We start from the raw sequence: 18,320 nt of genomic DNA, 5'->3' as shown, positions 1-18,320 counted from the left end.
TTGCGTACGTCCCGGAAGTACCGCCCAGCCCTGCGCGCCGGAAACACACCGCCTCGCGGGCCACGCCCATTCCGCCTTAGGCCGCGCGTGAGCAGCGCGTGAGTGACACCCGCCGCGAAGTGCGGGGGGGAAAGAAGGGTGTACAGGGGACGCGTGCGCCGCCCGCCGGGGGCCAGCGGGAGCCCCGTGCCCTGGCGGGTCCCTGGCCAATGGGGATGGCGGCAGCGGATTGGGCGGCGCGGCCGGGAGAGCGGGGTGACGGCGGGCGTTACTGCGGGGCAGCTGATTGGTCAGTGCCCTGAGGGGGCAGCGGGCAATGAGCTGATTGGTGGGGGCATGGCTGTGGGACAGGAAGCAGGAAGCTGATTGGTGGAGCTGTGGCTGTGGGACAGGCTGCAGGGAGCTGATTGGCGGGTGCCATGAAGCAGGGAACTGATTGGTGGAGCCGTGGCTGTGGGACAGGCGGGAGGGTGATGGGTGGTTGTGGTGCCCCAGGCGGGGCAGGTGCCTGGTCCCCCATGGACAGCAGCAGGTCTGTAACCCACGATGCCAGGTTGGTGACGGCAGCGAGACGGTGACAGTGACGGCGACAGCAGTGATGGGCACGGGGACAGAGCCGGTGGAGGCGCAGTGTGACTCGTTGGATGGGTGAGGCCCTGCCTTGCCCTGCCCTGTGTCCCCCCTGTGTCCCCCAGCACCTCTTATTTGCCCCTGCCCCTACAGGAGGGTCTACTTGGACTACAACGCCACCACCCCCCTGGCTCCGGAGGTGGCCCAGGCCGTGTGGGATGCCATGTGTCATGCCTGGGGCAACCCCAGCAGCTCCCACCCCGCAGGTAGACCAGGATGGGCCATGTTGCCTCCTTGGGCTTAGCCCCGTGGTGACAGGAGCCCATAGGAGCTGCTAGATCTGGTCCTGCAGGCAGGAAGGCGAAGGAGCTCATCAGCAGTGCACGAGAGAGCCTGGCAAGGATGCTAGGAGGCCGCCCTGAGGATATCGTCTTCACCTCAGGGGGCACGGAGGTGGGAGCAGGGGGGACCCCCTTCCTGGGAATCCCTGCCCACCAACCCTTCTCTCGCAAGCAGTGATGAGGAAGGTGGGGATGAAGGCCACTGTGCTCCTTCTGAGCCTCCATTTTTCCTCTCCTTTCTTCTTTCAGGCAAACAACATGGTGATCCACACTGCCTGCAGGCACTTCCACGAGAGCCAGCGTGGGAGGGGGGACAGCCGGGGCACACCACACATCGTGACATCGAGCGTGGAGCACGACTCCATCCGCCTGCCACTGGAGCAGCTGGGGAGGGAGGGCCTGGCCGGTGAGTGACACAAGCACAGATGAGGTTTGAACAGGGGACTTGTCTCTGCTGGTGTTTTTGGAGGAGGGCTAGATCCTGCATGCTCTGTGATGTTCCACTTTCTCCCCCTGGAAAAGGACACCATTTTCCCCCGTGGTTGCCCATATTCTCCCAGGCTGAATGTTTCACCTCCCTGCTCTGTGCCTGTGGTCCCATTGCCCACACACTCCTGCCCTGCCCAGTGGGGCACAGGCAGCCCTGAGTGCTCACAGCCTACCCAGGCAGCCTCAGGGCTTGTCTTCTGTCCTGCAGAAGCCACCTTTGTGCCTGTGTCTCCACGGAGCGGGCAGGCAGAGGTGGACGATGTCCTGGCTGCCATCCAGCCAAACACCTGCTTGGTCTCCCTCATGTTGGCCAATAATGAGACCGGGGTCATCATGGTGAGTGTGGGCAGTGAGGGGAATGGGGCAGAGATAGCCTTGCAAAGAGGCGGTGACAGAGGGGAGCAGAAGGTCCCTGGGATGCCAACCTTCATCCCTGCCACCAGCCCGTCGCGGAGCTGAGCCAGCGCATCCGTGCCTTCAACCAGCGCAGAGCAGCAGAGGGACTGCCCAGGATCCTGGTGCACACAGATGCAGCACAGATGATTGGCAAGGGGCGTGTGGATGTGCAGGAGCTGGGCGTGGACTACCTGACAATTGTGGGACACAAGGTGTGGCCCTGCTCGCGTGACCCAGCTGCTGATCACCCTGTGGGACATCTGTGCTGGGGTGCCAGGGGGACTTTGGGTGCTCCCAAAGTGGTACTGTGGTACCTCACAGTAGCCAAAGATCTCCTGCTGGGTGGTGCTCTACAGACAGATTTCACTCCTGTGGAACCTCTCTGGGCTGGAGGGGCAGGAGATTGAGGATGGAGAGCAGCTCTGCAATGCCTTGTGCCTTGTTCCTTGGCTCATATGTGATGGGCAGGGGCCAGCACTGGAGTGCACTCAGGTTTGGGCAGAAGGGCAGAAAGCACTGTCAGTGCTGTCAGTGTCCCCAGGGTCACTGTGGCTGTCCCCACAGTTCCATGGCCCACGGATTGGAGCGCTGTACACCCACAGCCCCGGCACTGCTACCCCGCTGCAGCCCATGCTCTTTGGAGGGGGACAGGAGAGGAGTTTCCGGCCAGGGTAAGGGGGGCCAGGTGGTTACCTGGAGAGCTGGGCCTCTGGCTGGTGGCCAAGCCACATGGGCTGCCTTGTGTGAGTTGAGCTGGCAGCTGTGTCACCTGCCAGCCCTGGGGCGAGGAGCCCAGCACAGCAGGGAAATGGATACATGCGTGGAAACTCCCTGGAGCTCAGGCTTTGCCAAGGGCGGAACTGCCTCCTTCTCAACCACCTCAGAGAGGAGTCCAGGAGCCCCTGCCATTGTGAGGGGTCCCATGAGGAATGTCTGTATCTCAGGGTTGGGTTTCTGGTCTGGAGAAATAACTCACTGGTCCCTGTTCCCTTCCAGCACTGAGAACACCCCGATGATTGCCGGCCTTGGCCAGGTCAGTTGGGATGGTTGGGGTGAGTGGTGCAGACCTATTACAGAGACAGCTGCTTGTGCTCTCTGGTCATCAGAAGGGACAAACTCAGGATGTGGGAGAGAGGGTGAACTGGGAAAGTTCCAGTGCCACTTGAAGGAGGTATTTTGGGGTGCTTGCTGCAGGTTTGCAGCCCTGACAGTCACCCAGCTCACATGGCACAGGGCGCTGAGAGGAGACACGGAACCTGGCACTGCGGAGGCTGTTCCAGGCTGGGCTCACATCCCGGGGACCATGCACAGAGGGAGGTGTCCAAGGGTCACTAGTGGAGCCTATCTGTGTGTTCTCAGGCTGCAGAGTTAGTCAGCAAGAACTGGGAGGCCTATGAGGCTCATATGCGAGATGTCCGGGATTACCTGGAGGCCAGTCTGGAGGTGAGCACATCGGTTCCTTCCCACAGCCTCAGGCTGCAGGGTCTGGGACCTGGAGCAGGGTGGGTATATCCCTCTGGCCCTGCCCACCCCTTCAAAAGGCTAGAGCTGCTTGGAAACCCAGAGGTTCACAGCCCTCTGATTACTCCAGGCCTCCTTTGGGAAACAGAGGATTCGCTTCAACAGTCACTTTAAAGGCTCCAAGCGACTCTGCAACACCTGTAACTTCTCCATCCTGGGCCCAGGCCTTCAAGGTAGCTCTTATCCTACCGCTGTCCCATGATGGTTACACAGAACCAAGCACCTGTGCCTCACAGCACCTGTGGCTGAGACTGGCAGGCACTTGGCATGACTCAGGCAGGGAGGTGAGGCCTGGAGAGAGCCTTTGCACTGGGAGAGCTGTTCTTGTGTTGCATGTGCTGCAGGACGAAGGGTGCTGGCTCACTGCAAGGTGCTCCTCGCCAGTGTCGGAGCTGCCTGCCACTCTGAGAAGGGTGATCGGTGAGCAGACAACTTTTCCAGCCCCTGGGTGTCTTCCCAGAGGACAGCGGGTGGGAGGGATGGAAGCAGGACAGGGACACGGACAGTGCATGGCTTGGACAGCATCACCTTTAACAAAGAGGGTACAGAGCTTTCCAGAGGGGCTGAGGGGATGTGAAGGGGATTATTGCAGGAGACACAGCTAAAATGCTCAATTGCTGCTTCGAAGGAGTTTGTCCCTCCCAGCTTTGGTGATCCAGCTGAGCTTGGAAGTACTTTTGAACTCCTGGCACTACCAGAAGAGAGCCTGCCTTGTGTCTGTGTGTTCCTGGCTCACCTGCTCCAGCTCTGCTTGGATCTCCAGATGGCCCCTTTAGGGGATATGGAGCTGTGGGTGCTTTTGGTCTGGTCTAGAGACCAAGAGTTGCCAACCTACAGAGACATGCAACAGGTTCTTCTTAGAAGAGCCCAGTGGGATTGGGTGCCCTGGAAAGCAAACAGGGCTGTGCAGGGAACAGGTGCCCTGGAGTGAATCTGCAGATGTGGTTCCTTGTGTGGCTCAGCGAAGCTCCCTGCTGATGTGTGGGGCTTCCTCGGCCTTCCAGTCCAACCTCCTCCTCGTGGCTGTGTTCCAGGCCCTCCCCAGTGCTGCTGAGCTGTGGGATTCCCCCAGAGGTGGCGCAGAACGCGCTGCGGCTGAGCGTGGGGCGTGGCACCACACGGGCAGATGTGGACAGGGCTGTGCAGGACCTCGTGCAGGCTGTGGAGCAGCTGGAGCAGAACCAGGCCCCATAGAGGCCTGAATTGTTCCACAGACACCACTCAGGTTCTTGGGATGGGGCCCTGGGTGTGAGCTGCCTGTGCCAGCCTGGGCTCAGGGGTGGCAGGGGGAGGTTCTGAGGAGGGGGCTTGGCTGCTTTGGGGCTGGGGGAGCTCCAGGGCTTGCCCAGGACTCAGCCCTGCTGTACAGTGGAGGCTTTTGCCGAGTCCTGCTGTCCAATACCCCTGGCTTGCCAGATCTGTCTAGCTGGATGCCTGCACATGTACATGTTGGCACAGCTGAGCCTCAGAGCTTGAGTTCCTGCAGAGGGACAGGCATGGAAGCCATGGAAAGAGGAGCCTCATGACCTGGTTGCTTTCCACAAAGGAAGCTTTCCTGCTGCCTGAGCAGCCAGAGAAGAAAGACCGTCTGCCCCAGAGTGAAATGAGGAGCTGATAGAAGCACAGCAGGATTCTGGGCTGGGAACTGCTCTGCCCTAAGCTGTCAAAGGGATTTCTGGCGGGGCAGAGCCTTCCTAGCACTGCTTTGCTTTACCTGCTCCCCTTTTTCTGTCCTTCCTACAGGGGCAGAGCTTCTGTTGCCAGCTGCACCTGCTCCTCAAGGAAACAGCTGTGACTGTGCCAGCACCTGAGGGAACCCTGCGTGGCCCAGGATGTCTCTGGCATCACCAACACCGGAGCATTGTCACACGGATCAGGAGCATTGTCAGCTGGGCTGGCTGATGTCAGGGAACTCAGTCTCCCTAGTATTCATAGGAATAAAAGTAAATGCTGCTTCTTTTCACAAGTAAAATGTATTTTCTGTGGGGGAAGCTGGACTGGTTGGAGCCATGTGAGTGATGCCTTTTCCCTCAGAAAACGCTCATGTCACAGAACGGAGGTGCAGGCAGCTGGAGTGGGAGGTGCCTGCAGGGCCTGGTTGGCACAGAGCCCATGGACACAGATGCTGGTCTTTCTCTTTAGAATGGCCAGGAATACTATCTGGACTCATAAAACCCTGGGGCTCTTTACAAATCTGATGTCTTACTGGATTTTAGTACCCAAGCACCATGACTGACAGTCACTGATGCTGCGAGGCTGCTCACTATTACCATGCTGCTCCCACCTCCATCTCAAATGCATTCTTTTATTTCTCCATTTTTTCCCCTCCCTTGGATAACAGTCAAAACCTCCTTTAGAAAAAATGGTTCCATAGAAAGGATTTTGGTCAGTTTCCCTGCAGGACATGTGGGCTTCCTGCATTGTTTCAGCCAGAAATGTAGCCACAAAGCACAAAAAGCTTTACTGACTTCTTTATACACACAGGAAATGCAAGTTTTAGCCACAGAAATTTAGCATTGCTCCATTTAGAATATGACAGCCAAAGCTTAAGAGGTATTACAGAGGAAATGACAGTTTGGTTTGACCGTTTTAATGGTTTTCCTGCTCATCTTCCTACCACCACAGCACACACGAATGAGAGTCACTTTTGAGTCCCTCTGTATTGCTTTATCCAGAGAAGGTCAAGAAGAGCTTGGCCTGCATTTCAGTGGGCCAGGCTGTGCTGGCTGTGCACCCTGTGTGCTACTCTTTTGGGTATGACAAAATGGTTGTGTGCAACAGAACAAATCCACCTGGCACGGGCACCTGGAAATACCAACATTGCTACATCAGCTGAGAAGTGAAATGGTAGAGGGCCTGGCCACTATGCTCAGACACAGGAGCTGAAAGGAGTCACTTCCAGATGGTCACAACCAGATTCAGACATTGAAAGCTGACATTCATTTAATGGACAAATCCACAATCTCTTGATAATCTTGCCTTCTTAATTCCTTCCAGGAAAGCTTATAACACGCAAGGAAAAAAACACTCACCAAAATAAGCACTGCCCCGACCACATCCCAAGCGTGTGGGAAGCTGTGCAGCACAAGGAGCTGCAGGACCATGGCAATGACAATCTCCAGGTGCTGCACAGTGCTCACCAGAGCAGGGTGGAACTTGCCCAGGGCATAATAGACCCCCAGGAAGGCTGCAGTAGAACACAGGCAGATGGCAAGGAGATAGCTCCAGGTTTCCCCATCCAGTGGGACGATTGGCTCTTGGAGCAGGAACATGGTGGATGCTCCCCACACTGTTCCTGTCCAGCTGAAAGTGAACAGTGCTGTCCACATGCTGATGTTGTCTTTGATGGACCTGTAGACTATCATGGAGAGGGCAGTGGTCAGACCAGCCATGACGGTCATGGTGTAGCCAAAAGCTTCCTTCCAGGTGTTCAGCAAAGAGTTCTCGTCCTTAACAATGTTGGGGATCATGACCAGACAAACGCCGAACACACTGCCAAGGACAGTGACTATGTCTGTATACTCCATTCCTTCATCTATGAGTAAAAAAGCCAGAATGGCACTGAACACCGTGGTGGTGGCCCTCCACATGATGGTCCCATTGCTGGGGGGCACTATGGAGAAAGAGGTGTAGGCACAGGTGATGGAGATGACATTGCAGACCCCGTAGAAGAACAGCCGGAGCCGGTAGCCTTTGGGGCCGAAGGGAGGCTCATGGTGGTAGCACACAGCAATGAGGGAAAGCACCTGCAGGACCGAGCGGATGAAAATCAGCTCCAGAGATGGCACTTTGGAACGGTCTGAAATTAATCTTGTGATCAGAGCCACACATCCATGAGCCACAGCAGAGCCAAAAAGGACTGCCCATGTTTTCCTAGACTGCAGTACATTTCCTTCATATAACTGCTGTCCAACCTCATTAGGTTTTGGCAGTTGTGCTGGCTTGGTGTCTATTGTACCAAAGAAAGTCTTTTCTCTCTTTTTCCCACCATTCAGTAGTCTTCTCTTAGGATTATCCTCCATAAATACTCCAGTATCTTCATTAACATCCTCACATCCCTCTTCTCCTGGCTGGGGATAATGAGAGGTGTATTTCACTGTTACTGTGTTGGGATGAATTTTCACTCGCTTTTTGACTGGGTATTTTTGGGAAGATGTATCCATTTCCTTAGAGAAATGCCCTGGTCTTAAGGAAAAAAAAAAGGAGATACACTGTTATTTAATGAATAGTGAGAGATTCATTAGGATGTAAGTGTTTTTAGTGTTTACAAGCTGTTTTTATCAACCAAATCCAAGTACTAGTAGCCTGTTCTTGGTCTTGCTTAAGTTTTCCAGAGTTACTGCTAAATACTTGTGATGGCTGGGCCATTTGGATGTCCTTAAAAGTCAACCGTGGCACTTCACTTTAGCCAGTAATTTTTGAAAATAACCTACTTTGTCATTATGATGATATACCTAATGAATTCTAATATATTTTAATAAGAAAGTTATCTTGCTAAGCTTTTTACCCTGTAATTATGCATTATTGTTAATGGCTTGCCAGTGTTACAAGATTACAGGAGAAATTTGGCTGGAGGAGGTGACAGAGAGTAACAAGGAAATAGGGAGCACCCCCGGGCAAGTCAGCATTTTGCACATGCATAAAAACACATCTTTGAATTACAAGTGTGTCAGTGTTAAACCCTTCTGTCTCCTCATGAAGAGCTGTTTTCCACTACACAAACAGAGCCTGTGATTCCTGCGGGGTGGGGCAGTAGTTTAATTAAGGCGGGTACGTCATTGAAATGACTGTTTTCACACCATCTGTGCAGAGCCTTCCAAGTGAAGAGGCAGCACGAGCAATGAAACCTTTCCTGGTTTCTTTCATCCCAGCAAATTAAACCCGTGCAGACCTCACCTGTGACAGACACATTCGATCCCAAGGCAGAGGGGGAAAACACCTCTTCATCATCTACATCTTCGATGGGCTATCTAGACAGAAACAACAATTGCTCTCGGGTACCAGCAGGGAAGGTTACAACCACCTCGGCACAGAAAGGAAAACCCAAGGGAGGCTCAAACCCCAAACCACTCTAGATGGAGAGAAAACATTCAGTGGCATCCTGTCAGCATAAGGTTCCTAGAGCTCGACAAGAAGCCGATCCACGCTGCCAGCCTGCCGTGCTGACCCTGGCGGGCTGCAGAGGAGAGGGAGCCCAGGAGGACCCATCCTCCCCCTCCGGAGCTGCCCCGCACCGGAGCCGAGCTCTGCCCGGCAGCAGCAGCAGCAGCAGCAGCAGCAGCAGCAGCAGCAGCAGCAGCTCGGCTCTGCGGTGGCACCGCACCATGGGCACCGTCCTTGTCCCCAGGGAGCAGCGCAGCGTTCCTGGGGGTCCTGGCGGTGCCAGACCGCTGGACATCGGGCTGAGGGGCAGGACAGATTGTCAGGGAGAACACAGCTCTAAAGGCAGTGCTGAAGTGCGGGCAATAACTCCTTGCAGAAACACTAAAAATACCGCGGCCAGGTTCAGCCTTGGCATTTTCTGTGCTGTGATCTGTGACAGCCAAGCACTGCCTGTGTCTCTGGCAAATTAATTTACATGAGAATGGGACAGTCTGCCTTTTTCCGCACAGGCTGAGCGTTCATTAACCCCCTGCTGCACCCCAGCTGAGTTGTAGCCGACTCCCTGCTCTCGTTGTAGGGATGAATGGGAGCAGGGACACAGGCAGGCACCAGTCCCAACTCCGAAGGAACCAGTTCGGACCTGCACAAGTACCAGGGGCTGAGAGCGCTCCCGAGTCCCCCATCTCTCAGGTGGGCTTGCTCAGCACTGCTGTTCACGTTTTTCTGCTGCAGACCCAGGGCCAGAGCACAGCCAGCACCCCCCGCATGGTGAAGAGCATTCCACGGTGTCCAGGGGCTGCTTACTGGGCAAGGAACTTGAGAACGAGCAGATGGATGCCAGGGAGAGTAAATAGAGCTGGATATCAGCTGCACTAGCAGGCACTTCAAACAACACATCAACATTTACCAACACCTGCCAGAAACGTGCCTCAGGCTCACCTGCTACCTTCATTTTCCCTTCAGTTAAATTGTTAATTTCTGAATCTTTTAACATGCAAATGCAAACCGCACTGAGTCAGCCCAGGAAAGCAGTGATTTTCACCTGCACAGCTTTTCCTACCTAGTGTTTTTATTGTGTTACAATCCACAGTTCTGCCTTGCAGCCTTAAAAAAATTAAGACTTTCTTGCTTTAAGGCACAACATACTGGATCGTGAATAAAATAAGTGGGGGGGAAAAAAAGACAAAAGTGGACAACAGGAATTATTATTCGATTGACAGTAGACCACTGGGTAAACTCATTCATTTCGTTAAGAAACAACTGAGGAAAAACACTGCAACTGTCCCTGAAAACAAAACCAAAATAGCTCATTTGCTATCATAGCATACAACAGTAACTTTCTTGCTTCCTGGCTTTAGATTACATTTTCTTTCAACAAATAGCTGCAAATTCAACACAACAGTTGCGAATCTGGCACTGGACCTGTGCAATGTATTCAGGGATCTCTCTGGAGAAAAACAATAGCTGGTGAGCGTGTAGCTCAAAATGGCTGTTCTGCACAGAGCTGCTCCCTCAGGACTGCTCAGCTGGGAACCACAACACTTGGGAGTCTGGAAAGTGGAAGGGCAAACACGTGTGAAAGGCAGGAATGGGAAGTAATAAAGAAGAAAAAAAAAATAACAGGAATGCGTAGCCCAAAATTTCATTTTCCCAACTAAATACTGAGTGTATGACAAATGTGATGCCAGCTCTCCCACAGTGCATTTGTTTGTAGTCTTTGGTGACCTTGCTTTTCTTAATCAGTGAGATTTTCCACAGAGACTGAGATTAGGGCATATCCCAGATCCATTATGTGTCCCTGACACAGATTTAAAATAGACAGAAATCAGCACAGCCTATACAGACAACTTACTACTTCTCTTTCTGCTCATGCCTTTTGTGGAGATGAAATGAACTTTTCATTTTTCCTTCATATCTGGAAACTTAATGTGGCTTATTTAAATTTTCTATTAAAAACACAAGTTGATTTTGAATCAAGTTTAATACAAGGCTGAAGATGAAGCACTATGCAAAATTCTGAAGTTATATTAAAAAGCAAATATTCCCTATTCAGCCTGGGACACCCATTTAAATGACCAGCTCATTGAAATCATTGAGTGCAAAGTGTGAACCCTGTTTTCCCTTGGGGGAACAAACAATCACTGTAGATCAAATGAAGGGCACAGATCATTGATAGAATACAAACCATGATTTCTTTTAAAAGGAAAAATACCCAAATACTCCTCTCCTTCCCTCCCTCAACCAGTGCAAGTGCTGGTTAGTCGCGTAGAAATAGGTGATTATCTGCGCCCAACTGCTGGGGGAGGGAGCCTGAACTCTCCCGTGCCTGAAGGAATGAAGGCTTTGAGGTCTGTTGATTCTAACCACCAATCTTGAATAAACTCACAAAAATACTCTCATCTTCTGCCAGATTGGTTAAAATCAGTCAGGCTACTGAAGTGTTATTACGAAAGACTCAGACGTGCCAATTCCAGCCACAGATATGGAGTGGGGAATAAGTCAGCTACCCCTGCACTCTGAAAGACAGGCCCCACAGGAATGCTCCTTTGCCTCTTCTGAGGAAAATCCTCCAATCCTGACCAGATCAGGCTGAAATTACCAGAGGGCTGTGAGCAGTCTCTACAGGATAACTACAGACTGACAGTTCTCCCTGGACATCACACAAAGACCCACCCATCCCTGGAAACCCACGGAACTCACTGAACCGTGCCACCTTCACTAAGCACATGTGTGCACTGACTTCTCGGCATAAGGGGTTTTCTTTTGATTCCTTATCAGGTGCAGGAAAATCTCCTAAAGTCCTGTTTCAGCACCATTAAACTACCTGGAGATCCTTAGGTGTTTCACACTTCAGGCTACTGCACATGCCAAGGGATCTACACTCGTGTGTATGAGTACCTGTATCTTTTTAGCCAGATTGATGTAAACCAATTTGATTAAAAATACATTGCAAGAAACTCAAGCCTTTATTAAAATTTAATGAATAGCAAAAGGTGTTTAGGAAAATGAAGGACCAATTACATGAAAGGCGTTTTTAGCACTTAAGCACAACAGCAAACATTATACACAAACCAACAAACCGGTATCCTGTGTCTTCAAATTAATTGAGTCATATCCAGTAGCACTGCCTGAAGGAAGAGCCAGTACAACCTTCACTGAATACAAATACAAACCCTACACTAAAGTCCCACGAGTTGTCAGTACATTCCTGGTAATATTTTGCTTCCCAGAAAACAACCTCTATTTTTGCTAGTTCACTGAAGCAACCTTATTTGATGGGATATGCCTTTAATTCCCTTGCTTTCTCTATTCTCTTGCTGGATACGGGCTCCATCTGCAGCCGTTCCATGAAAAAATACTATTTTCTCATTTTTCCATTCATGCCTGTTGCCTGCTGCAGCTCCTACCTCTACAGCAGCAACACTTGTATTAAGTGATTTTGGGAGAGGAGCCACTTTGCCTGCAAACTTCTCATTCTAAAAACCCTTAACTGAACAAACCCCTTCACACAGCAGTTCCAGGCACGGGGAATAGAACAGAGAATACATTACCATTGAAATATGGTCCCCTACAGCACAGGAAACGACCTCAGTTAGATGTAAGAAAGGTTTTAAGAGGTACATTACAATGGGTGAAGGACGAGACGGCACCTTCGGTCAACGACAGCAGATGACAGGTCGAGATTAGAGAGACCTCACTCACTGCTCTGGATCCGCTCCCAACCATCTGCAACCCGTGACAGCCAGCGGTGCGTGCGGGGTATGCAGGAGGGGACAGTCGCCTGCAAAGCCACCGAGCTCGGGAGGGCGGCACCAATCGCGATGGCAACTGTCGAGAGGGCACGCGTCAGAGGACGCGGGGCGTGTCCATGGGAACCCCGGCAGCGGCTCCAGGGAAGCCCCTCCGGGCAGGAGCGGGCGGTGGCTGCCCCGGCTCGGTGCTCGCCGTGCCGCGCCCTCCGCGCCGCCCCCGCCATGGCGGAGAGTGCCGGCCCCGCTCGCGGCCCCAGACACATCGCTGCCACCGCCCTGGCGCCGCGGGGCCCACCCGCCGAGGCACCGCCGCGGGCTGCGGAGGCGCTCCGGCCCACGCTGGGCCCTCACCCCTGCTGTCATGATAGTCACGACCCCCGCCCGTGTCCCTGCCCCCGCCGCTTCACTGGGCCCGAGGCTGTGACCCGCTCCCACTCTGTCGTGACAGGCGCGCCCCCCCCCGGCCGGAGTTGGTGGGGACGCGGCGCACGCGCGGCCGTTTCCGCGCGAAAGACGTTTTCCCGCGTGCCGCGCGCGCCGGGGCGGGGCCGCTTCCTCTCGTTCCCGCCCCTTCCTCTCCGCGCGGCGCGGCGGCGCGGGGTCGGGCGCGCGCGGTGCGGCGGCGCGGGCGGCAGGGGGCGCTGCGCGCCCGGCGCGTGAGGCGGCTGCGCCGTGGCGGGTCGGAAATGCCGCCAGGTGGCGGTTTAGGATCGCGGCCCCGCTGAGCCCCGCGCGGGCCCCGCCAGCGCCGCCGCCCCGGCCCCGGCCCGCGCCCGCCGGACCCCGCGCGCCGCCGCCGCTCCCGCAGCGCTCCCGGGGCGCTCCCGGGGCGCCGCCGCGGCGCGGCCCGAGGTGAGCGCGGCGCGCGGGGAGGGAGCGCGCGAGAGGCGCCGATCCAAGATGGAGGCGCGAGGGGCGGGGGCAGCGGGGCCGGGGCCGCTCGCTCGCTCGGTCTCCGCGGCGGCCGGGCCGGGAGCGGGCGCTGCCCGTGCGAGGAGAGAGGAGAAGGGGAGGGGAGGGAAGAGGAGGCGGCGCGGGGCGGGGCGGCTCCTGCCGGAGCAACGGGTCCCCCGGGCGCGGCGCTCTTCGCCGCCATCTCATTGTCCCCGCCGGGGCTTTGCCGGGGGCGCGGGGCCGAGCCGGGCCGGCCTCCCCCGCCGCCGGGCCTGCGCCCCGCTCCGGGTGGCGGCGGCCGCAGCGGGCCCGTGGGGGCGGCGGGGGATGCTCGGGCGGAGCGGGGGTGGCGCTTCCGCCGCGCGGGGCTCGGTGGCGGCGGCCCCCGGCCGGCCCCGGGCGGCGGCGGAGGAGGGAAAGTTCCGGGAGCCGGTGGGCGGCCCGACCCGCCTTTGGCCCGGCCCGGCCCGGCCCGCGGGAGCTCCCGGGCCGCCCAAGCGCCTGGCCGGAATCCAGGGGGGCCAGGCCGGGGTGCAGCCCCGGGCCCGGGGACCCTCGCCCGCCGCTCCTGTTGCTCATCCCCGAGTTTCCAGTGCGGTGGCACCGGGGCGAGGGGCCGCCCCTTGGCTGGCCCGGGGGACAGAACCGTGTCACGCACTCGTGGGGTTGCCCCGGGCTTTACATGGGAGAAGCAGCGCGCTGAGCCCCGGGGGTGGCGGGACCTGAGCCGGGATCCAGGGTTCCATGGCTCCGGGAGCAGCCGAGTGCAGGCAGTGACCGGTGCTGGGAGTGGGGGAGAGGCACAAAACCAGGCTGGGGTCCTGCGCTGTTGGGCTCAAACACAGCAAAGGGTGTGCTTGGAATAGTGGAAGCCTTCAGTGGTGGGTGCTGGTCACTTGGTACCTGGCCCATCCTGGGAAGTGGCGGATAGCTGCACTCTTCTTTCCCCGTGTTCCTGGGATGGAACAGGGAGTGTGAGCAGTGGTTAGGAGGAAGCATGACTTGGGAGAAAGAAAATAGTTGTAGTATCCATGGAGCAACTTAAAGGGACATGACTGCCAATACCAGTGTCAAAAAACTTAGTTTCTGGGAAGACACTTTGAGTTTAATTAAATTGAATTGAGCTGCTTTGTAAGTATTGATTATTTCAGTCGCATTTCACACAATTTTGTAGCTGTGCAGTTAGTCTAGTGATAGCATCTATTGTTGAGGTTGTTGAGGAATGAAAAGCTGTCTCCAGGTCACACCACCAGTGCAACTGTTCTTGAACTGTATTCTATGTTTGGTGGGACAGATGACATTAATGTATGGGTTCAGTAACTTTTCCATGTTATTACAAGTGAAAAAGGAGTGGTGTGAGGGAAGGATCAATGCAGATCCTTTGGATCCAAAGTAGTTTGGTTTTGCCTAGTGCTATAGCATAGTTATTTGATGAGTGTTTGTACAGTATAACCCATCCACCAATGAAGAAATCACTGGGCCACAAAGCAGTGTGCATGTTGTCTGTCAAAAGGTGTTCTGACAATGTGAAGAAGTTCTTCCTGTTACAGAATTAGAAGCCAATTTATTCTTTCTTTGGTGTTTTTTTGTTTTGTTTTTCTGACTCAACTGCGATGACTTTTTGTTGGAAAGTCTGAGAAAATACACGTAGGGGTGCAGAGCATTGTTTTGAAATGACACAGTAACCCATGATGCAGCAGGATTTCCTTATGAGCAGGAGCAGGGGGGCTGACTTCAGGACGGTGATTAATCTGAGAGGATGTAATTTTTCCTGACTGCTCAATAGAGAGTGTGCAGTTGAAATTCTATGTTGCTGCTGCTGCTGGACATATGGATTTCCATTAGAGTGGGTAGTGGGAACCAAGCTTTTGTGAAACTAGGTGAACAATTAGTGCCAGTTCTGGAAGTCCAGAGCACTTCATGTATCTACAGCCCCTGTGTTCAGAGGACTGCAGTCCACAGCCTCTGGTGCTTCCTAACATTTTACTAGGTGCTGGAGTTGACTTGTTCACTGAGGGACAGCATTTCTGGCCAAATGTCCCCACCCAGTATGCTGTGGCCTGAAGTTGTGAGGGCAGCTGAAATGCTGCTACTGGAGACTGGGGTCTCTGAACTTGTCAGCTCCTGTCCCTGTCCCTAGCCTGCCCTTCATGTTGTGCAGGCTTGTATGTGACTTCTGCAACTGCAGTGCAGCTTTTGAGAGTTGAGAAGGTTGGTCAACAATATTATAGTTCATATTTGGATGCATTGACAAAATTTGTTTCTTTGGCAAGTCAGAAACTCAACAAGTGAATATTTTTCATTTGAAAGAACAAAATGTACCTCGAGTTTTGTGCTGGTGACTGTGCAATCTCTTGTTTATTTCCCTTGGTTGTAAAAACATGCTCTGGTACAAGTTGGCTAAATCCTGGTGATTTAAATAACATTTTAGTGGGCAAGTGAACCCATAGAAGTGTAAGGATTCAGTGAGAGAAATTCTTACTGTAATGACTTTCTAAGAAAAGTCCTTTTACTGGGATAAGAACATGCTTTACAGTAATATTGTGGTTAGTTTTCTGGTAACATGCATAAAAGCCTCTCGCACCATGCTGAGAATTCCAGAATACCAGATCAGTAGTTACCACAAGACATACTGAAAAAGGCAAGTTCTACTGAAGTTGTGCAGGAATGTTAAAGCCAGAATTGAGGTGCAGCGCTGCTGAATGGGTGATCAGCCTCTGAGATCTCCCTGTGCCACACCTTGGAGTTTTGGGATGAGGCTCTGGCTTCTGGTGCTTGGAGTCAAACCCAGAAGATGATGCTGAATCTGGTGCCAAGATAAGGAAGTGCCTTATCTAAATCTGCTGTATTGATTTCAGGAATGCCAGCCCACATCTGCAAGATACTTCCTGCTTTCTTTAAAGTTTAGGGGATTTATGTGTAGTCACTCATTTATCAGTGGAGCTCTGAAACTCCAATTGCAAATTGTCATCTGTCACTTGCAGTGCTACTGTATCTGCTCATTTGGCTGAAACCAGAAAGGAGTAGAGTTAGTTTTTGTTCTTGAAGAAGAAGGGGAAATCCTACAAAGTTTGAGTTCATGAACAGATAATAGTTTTGTTGTTTCTACCCAGAGCATCCAGGGATATGCAGTATTTTATTTTTCCGTGCTGATGTAGTTTTGTTGGTTTGGGTGTTCAATATGTGATCAGAACACAGAAACCTATTTCTGTGTTCCCTTAGAAAATATGTGGTTTAGAGAGTATTACTATGACCTCTTGCAACTTTTCAATCTGAAAATGCACTTTTGAAAATAAGTGTTGTTTTGTTAAGGTGCACTCTGATTTTTTTGAAGGCAGACCTCACCTTCAGCTTGCTGAAAGAGCTGAAGGGAAGGAACTGCAGAGAGAATCTTGTCCTTAGTTGTGATTTTGTAGTGACTTGCTAATTTAATTTCTGACATGTCCTGTTGGAAGTCTGTAGGCAATTGTTGCAGCTTGGGTGTCACTGTGAGAGAATACCCAGGAACTTGGGTGCTCTCCCTGTGGTTTGAAGGAGCTGCGCTCCTGGCTCTGTCAGCTTTGCCACATTTCCTTGTTTGCATCCCTGCAGGCATTTCATAGTTTGGAAAATGCTTTTTAATAAAAACAGTGTGCTTGAGATAGCAGGATGCCTCTGTCAAGAGATCCCTCAGGGCCCAAACAGTGTCACCTGTGTCCTGTTTTGAACTGTAGGTATGACGTGGACGTGGTAAATTTGGTAACTCTGCCTTAATTTTGGAATATCTGGGGAGAAAATGCCTATTTATGAATGCAGGTAATTCCATATGAAGTACAAGTAGTGCACATACAAGGCTTTCCATGCCTTCAGGCCCCTGACTTTGGTGGGTGCTGCTCTGTGCCCAGAACTGGGAGCACTGGCTGGCCAAAGCTACCAGCACCTGGTCCCTGACCTGCTGCTCATCCTGCCCAGAGGGCAGCTGGGTCTTAAAACACACAAAAAGGCTGCACATGGTGTGGTGGGACAGGCTCTCAGCCACTGCTGTCAGCATTATTACGCATGAGAGCTTAATGTAGGAGTGTTTTGTGAGCTCCAGTCACACAGTTATTAGTTGTTTATTTTAGAATTAGGAGGTGGAATTCTTAAGCCTGTCCCCCTTTAGCTGAAGGGCAGGTTGTTTCAGGTGGTTCCCAGAAGTAATGTTTTACTAGAAAGCAGCATGAGGGAGCATCCAGCCAACTGTGTTCCTTGCTGTGCAAGGTTTCAGCAGCAGATATGTTATTTATTCTATAAATAAATCTAGTGAGTTTGTATTCTGTAACTCTACAAATAGCAGGCTTGTATTATATTGGCAGGTTAGCTGAATGAAAACAGCGGTGACAGATTGTACAGCACTTAGCAAAAAGATATTTCTTTGTAGAGTTACTTAGGGATTATCCTGTGTGTGAGAAATGTTTCTAAATGTCAACTGTTTTTCTACAATAAAATAATAAAAATTAAAACAATTCATCTTGGATACATTTTTACATACTAAAACATACCATGTGGAGGTGTTTTTTGAGACCAAAATAATATAACAAGCTGAGTATCTGTTTGCTCTTCCCCACGTGAGGGTTTCTCTCTCTCCTTTTAGGGTTAGAATCCCCAAGGACCTGGAAGATACCAACATGTTTGTGCTTATAAGTGGAAAATGAAACTTCATTTGCAAATGGGTAATGAATTCCACCTTAAATGCATGCTGAGTGTGCCAGTTTTGCATTGTTAATTTCTAGATCTGTTCATTAAGACCACATGAGCTGGTTGCTGCCAGTGGAATTGCACAAGATGGTTGAGCTGCTCTGCCAGCCTGCCTCAGCTGAGAGGAATCTGTGTTTCCACAGCTGTACAGCTCTCCCTTCCCTTGGCGCTGCTGCTGGCTTGACCTTCCCTGGAGCTGAATTCCCTACCTGGCAAACTCCTCTGCTTGGGAGGGAAGTTTTTCTGCTCAGTGAGTGAATGGAGTCAGACTGTCAGTCAGGAGTAGATAGAGGTGATGCAAGGTCAGTGGCAGGAATACTTTTGGAGAAAAACGATCCTGGAGATGGGGATCCTTCCACTGGGAGGTTCAGGTTGACTCAGCTGTGTGTGCCTGTGCTGGGTGTGGATGTTCAGCCTGGAGTCCATTGCTCTGTGTGAAGTTGGGATTCCTTGGGTAGCTCTTACCTTCACTGAGTGACACCTGCCAGCTCTGCTGGGTGCTGTGTTTGTTCTTCCCTTCCCTGGGGCTGCCTGGTAG

General features: G+C 52.7%; 3 protein-coding genes across 27 annotated transcripts in view; 2 read left to right on the top strand and 1 right to left on the bottom strand.

Annotated features, from left to right (window-relative positions):
• The first annotated feature begins 11 nt into the window (after positions 1-11).
• On the top strand, positions 12-5,277 carry SCLY (selenocysteine lyase). 3 transcript variants are annotated; one of them, XM_033068324.2, is made up of 14 exons: positions 12-98; positions 554-648; positions 724-836; positions 923-1,023; positions 1,161-1,317; positions 1,609-1,736; positions 1,844-2,008; positions 2,361-2,467; positions 2,793-2,829; positions 3,156-3,239; positions 3,388-3,490; positions 3,662-3,737; positions 4,352-4,542; positions 5,061-5,146. In XM_033068324.2, the coding sequence occupies exons 2-13, from the start codon at positions 599-601 to the stop codon at positions 4,509-4,511; spliced, it is 1,281 nt and encodes a 426-aa protein (XP_032924215.1). In that variant the 5' UTR covers positions 12-98; positions 554-598; the 3' UTR covers positions 4,512-4,542; positions 5,061-5,146. The 3 variants fall into 3 exon arrangements, with proteins under 3 accessions (XP_032924215.1, XP_032924216.1, XP_032924217.1); XM_033068325.2 differs by lacking the exons at positions 12-98; positions 4,352-4,542 and having other exon boundaries at positions 428-648; positions 5,061-5,277; XM_033068326.2 differs by lacking the exons at positions 12-98; positions 3,662-3,737; positions 4,352-4,542 and having other exon boundaries at positions 428-648; positions 5,061-5,277.
• Positions 5,278-5,753: 476 nt separating this feature from the next.
• Positions 5,754-12,363, bottom strand: SLC35G2 (solute carrier family 35 member G2). Of its 21 annotated transcripts, XM_033068346.1 has the most exons (4): positions 12,047-12,362; positions 9,061-11,548; positions 8,214-8,287; positions 5,754-7,387 (listed from the first exon to the last, which is right to left on the bottom strand). In XM_033068346.1, exons 3-4 carry the CDS (start codon positions 8,265-8,267, stop codon positions 6,257-6,259), a joined length of 1,185 nt encoding a protein of 394 aa, XP_032924237.1. In that variant the 5' UTR covers positions 8,268-8,287; positions 9,061-11,548; positions 12,047-12,362; the 3' UTR covers positions 5,754-6,256. The 21 variants fall into 21 exon arrangements, with proteins under 21 accessions (XP_032924237.1, XP_032924233.1, XP_032924231.1 ...); XM_033068342.1 differs by lacking the exon at positions 9,061-11,548 and having other exon boundaries at positions 11,972-12,362; XM_033068340.1 differs by having other exon boundaries at positions 8,214-11,548.
• Positions 12,364-12,989: 626 nt separating this feature from the next.
• Positions 12,990-18,320, top strand: part of STAG1 (stromal antigen 1) — a 169,938-nt gene continuing 164,607 nt past the window's right edge. The window contains exons 1-2 of one of the 3 annotated variants that reach the window (XM_033069128.2): positions 13,599-15,277; positions 17,679-17,757. The gene's annotated coding sequence lies outside the window, so the exon portion shown is untranslated. Of the gene's footprint in view, positions 13,025-13,598; positions 17,758-18,320 lie in introns of those variants that run through there. The other 2 variants (XM_033069129.1, XM_033069127.2) reach the window with 2 other exon arrangements.

The sequence above is a fragment of the Catharus ustulatus genome, chromosome 10, assembly GCF_009819885.2.
Source record: "Catharus ustulatus isolate bCatUst1 chromosome 10, bCatUst1.pri.v2, whole genome shotgun sequence".
NCBI lineage: Eukaryota > Metazoa > Chordata > Aves > Passeriformes > Turdidae > Catharus > Catharus ustulatus.
Note: the sequence above shows the minus strand (reverse complement) of the source record. Positions and strands in the feature narration are given on the sequence as shown.

Coding starts and splice junctions, on each gene's coding strand:
- SCLY (XM_033068324.2), top strand. CDS start 599: ATGGGCACGGGGACAGAGCCGGTGGAGGCGCAGTGTGACTCGTTGGAT. Junction 1,318..1,608: donor GGGGAGGGAGGGCCTGGCCG/GTGAGTGACACA, acceptor TCTGTCCTGCAG/AAGCCACCTTTGTGCCTGTG. Junction 1,737..1,843: donor ATGAGACCGGGGTCATCATG/GTGAGTGTGGGC, acceptor CCCTGCCACCAG/CCCGTCGCGGAGCTGAGCCA.
- SLC35G2 (XM_033068330.1), bottom strand. CDS start 7,480: ATGGATACATCTTCCCAAAAATACCCAGTCAAAAAGCGAGTGAAAATT.